The 6,341-nt window shown below is 54.6% G+C and overlaps 1 protein-coding gene across 1 annotated transcript; it reads right to left on the reverse strand.

Annotated features, from left to right (window-relative positions):
* Positions 1-2,199: 2,199 nt before the first annotated feature.
* On the reverse strand, positions 2,200-4,964 carry RNASEH2C (ribonuclease H2 subunit C). The gene is made up of 4 exons (XM_015851005.2): positions 4,594-4,964; positions 3,590-3,708; positions 3,241-3,354; positions 2,200-2,647 (listed from the first exon to the last, which is right to left on the reverse strand). Exons 1-4 carry the CDS (start codon positions 4,730-4,732, stop codon positions 2,597-2,599), a joined length of 423 nt encoding a protein of 140 aa, XP_015706491.1. The 5' UTR covers positions 4,733-4,964; the 3' UTR covers positions 2,200-2,596.
* Positions 4,965-6,341: the final 1,377 nt, after the last annotated feature.

Genomic DNA, 6,341 nt, shown 5'->3' on the forward strand with positions numbered 1-6,341 from the left:
TTATCTATAGGGCCAATCCATCCTGACCCCATATCCACCCCATATACTTATAGGCCAATCCATCCTGACCCTATATCCCACCCATATAATCGTATAGGGCCAATACATCCTGACCTTATATCCACCCCATATAATTCTATAGGGCCAATACATCCTGACCCCATATCCACCCCATATAATCTATAGGGCCAATCCATCCTGACCCATATCCACCCCATATAACCTATAGGGCCAATACATCCTGACCCCATATCCACCCCATATAATCTATAGGGCCAATACATCCTGACCCTATATCCACCCCATATAATCTATAGGGCCAATACATCCTGACCTATGATCCCCCATATAATCTATTAGGGCCATAATACCTGACCTATATCCACCCATATAATCTATAGGGCCAATCCATCCTGACCCTATATCCACCCATATAATCTTTATAGGGCCAAACATCTGACCCTATATCCACCCCATATAATCTATAGGCCAAATACTCCTGACCCTATATCCACCCATATAATCTATAGGCCAAATACATCCTGACCCTATATCCACCCCATAATAATCTATAGGGCCAATCATCCTGACCCTATATCCACCCCATATAATCTATAGGGCCAATACATCCTGACCCTATATCCACCCCATATAATCTATAGGGCCAATACATCCTGACCCTATATCCACCCCATATAATCTATAGGGCCAATACATCCTGACCTATATCCACCCCATATAATCTTATAGGGCAATACACCTGACCCTATATCCACCCCATATAATCTAATAGGGCCAATACATCCTGACCCTATATCCACCCCATATATAATCTATAGGGCCCAATCACATCCTGACCCTATATCCACCCCATATAATCTATTAGGGCCAATACATCCTGACCCTATATCCACCCCATATAATCTATAGGGCAATACATCCTGACCCTATAATCCACCCCATATAATCTATAGGCAATACTTCCTGACCCTATATCCACCCCATATAATCTATAGGGCCAATCATCCTGACCCTATATCCACCCCATATATCTATAGCGGGCCAATACATCCTGACCCTGATATCCACCCCATATAATCTATAGGGGCCAATACATCCTGACCCTATATCCACCCCATATAATCTATAGGGCCAATACATTCCTGACCCTATATCCATCCCCATATAATCTATTTAGGGCCAATCCATTCCTGGACCTATATCCACCCATATAATCTATAGGGCCAATACATCCTGACCCTATATCCACCCCATATAATCTATAGGGCCATACCATCCTGACCCTATATCCACCCCACTATAATCTATAGGGCCAATCCATCCTGACCCTATATCCACCCATATAATCTTATAGGGCCAATACATCCTGACCCTATATCCACCCCCATATAATCTATAGGGCCAATACATCCCGATCCTATATCCACCCCATATAATCTTATAGGGCCAATCCATCCTGACCCTATATCCACCCATAATAATCTATAGGGCCAATACATCCTGACCCTATATCCACCCCATATAATCTATAGGGCCAATACATCCTGACCCTATATCCACCCATATAATCTATAGGGCCAATCCAACTCTGACCCTATATCCACCCCATATAATCTATAGGGCCAATACATCCTGACCCTATATGTCCACCCCATATAATCTATAGGGCCAATCCATCCTGACCCTATATTCCACCCCATATAATCTATAGGGCCAATACATCCTGACCCTATATCCACCCCATAAATCTATAGGGCCAATCCATCCTGACCCTATATCCACCCATATAATCTATAGGGCCAATACATCCTGACCCTGTCCGGGGACATCGTGGAGGGCCACGAACGCGCCATGTTGAAGCGGGTTCTGCGCATCGATGCCAAGTGCCTCCACTTCACCCCCAAGGACTGGAGCAAGAGGGGCAAGTGGTGACGCCGCCCCTTTAAGACGGGACACGGCCCCTTTAAGACAGGACACGGCCCCTTTAATACAGGACATGGCCCCTTTAAGACAGGACACGGCCCCTTTAAGACGGGACACGGCCCCTTTAAGACGGGACGCGGCCCCTTTAAGACAAGCCACGCCCCTTTTAAGCCACGCCCTCCCACCATTAAACCCCATTGGTGGATAGAAAAGGGGCGTGGTCTCAGTTGGCCCCGCCCACAATATGGCCGCACATTAAAGGATATGGAAGGTCTTTATTGGGGGCGTGGCCTCAGTTGGCTCCGCCTACAAGATAAGGCGCCCATTAAACCCCATTGGTGGAGATAAAGGGGGCGTGGTCTCAGTTGGCTCCACCCACTTTAAGGGCGTGGTCTTCTCGAAGCTCCGCCCACAAGCTGGCCGCCATTAAATCCCATTGGTGGATATAAAAAGAATCTTTATTGGGGGCGTGGTCTCAGTTGGCTCCACCCACTTGGAGGGGCGTGGTCTTCTCGAAGCCCCGCCCACAATGTGGCAGCGCATTGGATGAGGGGCGTGGTCTCCGTTGGCTCCGCCCATTTTTGGCCCCATTGGTTTTAATGGCGGTGGGAGGGGCTTTGTGTAGGCCCCGCCCCTTTGTGGGCGTGGTCTCTTATGGCTCCGCCTCCTCCTCGCTGTCATTCACTGGGATTGATGAATGGATCTGGGGGGGGGGCACAGAGTTATGGGTCCCATATCCCCCCCCTGCCCCCCATATTGGGGTCCCATATCACCCCCCCCACATATTGGGGTTCCCCCCCACTTAAGGGTCCCACTTATGGGTCCCATATCACCCCCTTCCCCTCATATTGGGGTCTCCCCCCTTCCCCACCACTTATGGGTCTCGTATCACCCCCCCGCCCCCCCATATTGGGGTCCTCCCCCACTTAGGGGTCCCACTTATGGGTCCCATATCACCCCCTACCACTCATATTGGGGTCCCATATCAACCCCCCCATATTGGGGTCGTCCCCCCACACTTTGGGGTCCCATATCACCCACTGTCCCCATTATTGGGGTCCCCCCCACTTAGGGGTCCCACTTAAGGGTCCCATATCCCCCCCTCTGCCCCCCATATTGGGGTCTCATATCACCCCCCCACATATTGGGGTCCCCACCCCATATTAGAGTCCCCCCCCCCCCCCCCCCCCCCCCCCCCCCCCCCCCCCCCCCCCCCCCCCCCCCCCCCCCCCCCCCCCCCCCCCCCCCCCCCCCCCCCCCCCCCCCCCAAAACCCCCCCCCTCCTGCCCCACATACCGCCTGTGCCAGTGGCCCCCATTGCAATGCATTGGCCAGCCCCCCAAGTGGGGGGGGGACGCTGTCAGCCCCCCACTCTGTGATGGAGTTGAACGTCGCCGTCAGCGTCACCTCCTGGGGGGGGGGGTAAATGTGTGGGGCGCTATGGGGCCAGATGTGGGGCGCTATGGGGCGGGGAGGTATGGGTTTCTATGGGGCAAGGGGGAGAGAAATATGGGGTGTTGTGGGGCGAGATGTGGGTCGCTATGGGGCAGGGAGGTATGGGTCTCTATGGGGCGATGGAGGGGACAAATGTGGGTCACTATGGGGTGAGGGAATGAATCTATGGGTCGCTATGGGGCAGCGTTACCTGTGTGTCGCCGTCGGAGCCATGTGTGGGGCTGCGCTGCAGGACGCCCCCCCTGTATCCGTGGGGCAGGAGCCGCTCTCTGCCCCCCAAGCGACGCCCACGGAACGAGGCCCAAAGTTCTGCCCCATAGAAAACCTTCAATGCCCCATAGCTGCCCCCAAAGACACACCACAGCCCCATATAGGTCCCATAGAGGCCCCCAACCCCCCATACGTCCCAACAGGCCCCATAGCGAACCCCTACCCCCCATATAAGCCCTATAGGGACCCCCAACCCCCCCTCATAGACCCTACAGAGGCCCCCAACCCCCCTATGGGCCCTATAGGCCCCTATAGGTCTCATAGAGACCCCCAACCCCCCCCCATAGACCCCTATAAGCCCTAAAGACCCCCATAGACCCCACAGGATCCCCAACTTCCCCATATAAGCCCCTATAGGCACCTATAGGACCCACAGCAAAACCCATAGGCCCTTATAGGCCCCATAAAGACCCCTAACCCCCCCCCATAGACCCCTATAAGCCCTATAGACCCCCATAGGCCCCACAGGATCCCCAACTCCCCCATATAAGCCCCTATAGGACCCATAGCGAACCTCATAGGCCCTTATAGGCCCCATAAAGACCCCTAACCCCCCTATAGGCCCCATAGGACCCCCTAGTCCCCATATAAGCCCCTATAGGACCCATAGCAAACCCCATAGGCCACTATAGGCCCCATAGAGACCCCAAACCCCCCTATAGGCCCCATAGGACCCCCTAGACCCCATATAAGCCCCTATAGGACCCATAGCAAAACCCATAGGCCCCTATAGGCCCCATAAAGACCCCTAACCCCCCTATAGGCCCCATAGGACACCCTAGTCCCCATATACGCCCCTATAGGACCCATAGCAAACCCCATAGGCCACTATAGGCCCCATAGAGACCCCAAAGGCCCCTATAGGGCCCATAGCGACCCCCAACCCCCCCCATAGGCCCCTATAGGCCCCATATGGCCCCTGACCCCCATCCGGTCCGTTCCGCTCCCTCATAAAGGCTTTAACAGGCGCCGCTCCGTCGAACCGAACCGAACACGGCAGCAATTGGACCCGAACCGACCCCGGCACTTCCGGGTTCTGCCGAACGCGGATCGGCGCCGCCATCTTGTTTAGCGCCAAGCAGGAAGTGACGCGTATTACGCGCGACGGATGTGAGCGCCGCTCCACACTTCCGGCTTTACCGGAAGTGAGGCTTTGGACACGAAGGGGATTGTGGGAGTTGTAGTTCTGACAGCGTGGGACACAAAAGGGCGATCCAACCCCATAGATTGACCCATAGGATCAACCTGAGCCCCATAGATTCCCCATAGGATCAACCCCAGCCCCATAGATTACCCTATAGGACATCCCCAGCCCCATAGATTCCCTATAGAACATCCCCAGCCCCATAGGATCAACCTCAGCCCCATAGATTGACCCATAGGACATCCCCAGCCCCATAGATTCCCCATAGGATCAACTCAGCCCCATAGAATTAACCCCAGCCCCATAGATCGACCCATAGAATCCCCAATCCATTGTCATAATCCATTTTAAGGGCAGGGCGGCCATCTTGAAGGCGGCCATCTTGAAAGCGGCCATCTTGAGGGCGGCCATCTTGAAGGCAGCCATCTTGAAGGTGGCCATCTTGAAGGCGGCCATCTTAAAGGCAGCCATTTTGAAGGCGGCCATCTTGAAGGCAGCCATCTTGAAGGTGGCCATCTTGAAGGCGGCCATCTTGAAGACGGCCATCTTGAAAGTGGCCATCTTGAAGGCGGCCATCTTGAAGGCAGCCATCTTGAAGGCGGCCATCTTGAAGGCAGCCATCTTGAAGGTGGCCATCTTGAAGGCGGCCATCTTAAAGGCAGCCATTTTGAAGGCGGCCATCTTGAAGGCGGCCATCTTGAAGGCGGCCATCTTGAAGACGGCCATCTTGAAAGTGGCCATTTTGAAGGCGGCCATCTTGAAGGCAGCCATCTAGTCGGCGGCCATCTTGAAGGCGGCCATCTTGAAGGCGGCCATCTTGAAAGCGGCCATCTTGAAGGCGGCCATCTTGAAGGCGGCCATCTTGAAGTCGGCCATCTCGAAAGCAGCCATCTTGAAGGCGGCCATCTAGTCGGCGGCCATCTTGAAGGCGGCCATCTTGAAGGCGGCCATCTTGAAGGCAGCCATCTTGAAGGCGGCCATCTTGAAGGCAGCCATCTTGAAGGCAGCCATCTTGGCGGCAGTCATCTTGTGGCGGCCATCTTGAAGGCGGCCATCTTGAAGGTGGCCATCTTGAAGGCGGCCATCTTGTCGGCGGCCATCTTGAGGGCGGCCATCTTGAGGGCGGCCATCTTGAGAGCGGCCATCTTGATGGCGGCCATCTTGAAAGTAGCCATCTTGAAGGCAGCCATCTTGAGAGCGGCCATCTTGAAAGTGGCTATCTTGAAGGCGGCCATCTTGAGAGCGGCCATCTTGAGAGCGGCCATCTTGATGGCTGCCATCTTGTCGGCGGCCATCTTGAAGGCAGCCATCTTGAAGGCGGCCATCTTGAAGGCGGCCATCTTGAGAGCGGCCATCTTGAAGGCGGCCATCTTGAAGGCGGCCATCTTGAGAGCGGCCATCTTGAAGGCGGCCATCTTGAAGGCAGCCATCTTGAAGGCAGCCATCTTGAAGGCAGCCATCTTGAAGGCGGCCATCTTGTGGCGGCCATCTTGAGAGCGGCCATCTTGAAGGCAGCCATCTTGAAGGC

Source organism: Coturnix japonica, unplaced genomic scaffold (genome assembly GCF_001577835.2).
Source record: "Coturnix japonica isolate 7356 unplaced genomic scaffold, Coturnix japonica 2.1 chrUnrandom628, whole genome shotgun sequence".
Taxonomy (NCBI): Eukaryota; Metazoa; Chordata; class Aves; order Galliformes; family Phasianidae; genus Coturnix; species Coturnix japonica.

Bases quoted from the DNA above. Each gene is read 5' to 3' on its own strand.
- RNASEH2C (XM_015851005.2), bottom strand. From the start codon at position 4,732: ATGGCGGCGCCGATCCGCGTTCGGCAGAACCCGGAAGTGCCGGGGTCG. The intron at 3,709-4,593 runs GTCAGGGGCCAT...TCTATGGGGCAG, and splicing joins GCGGAACGGACCGGATGGGG to AACTTTGGGCCTCGTTCCGT. The intron at 3,355-3,589 runs GTAACGCTGCCC...CCCCCCCCCCAG, and splicing joins GCTCCGACGGCGACACACAG to GAGGTGACGCTGACGGCGAC.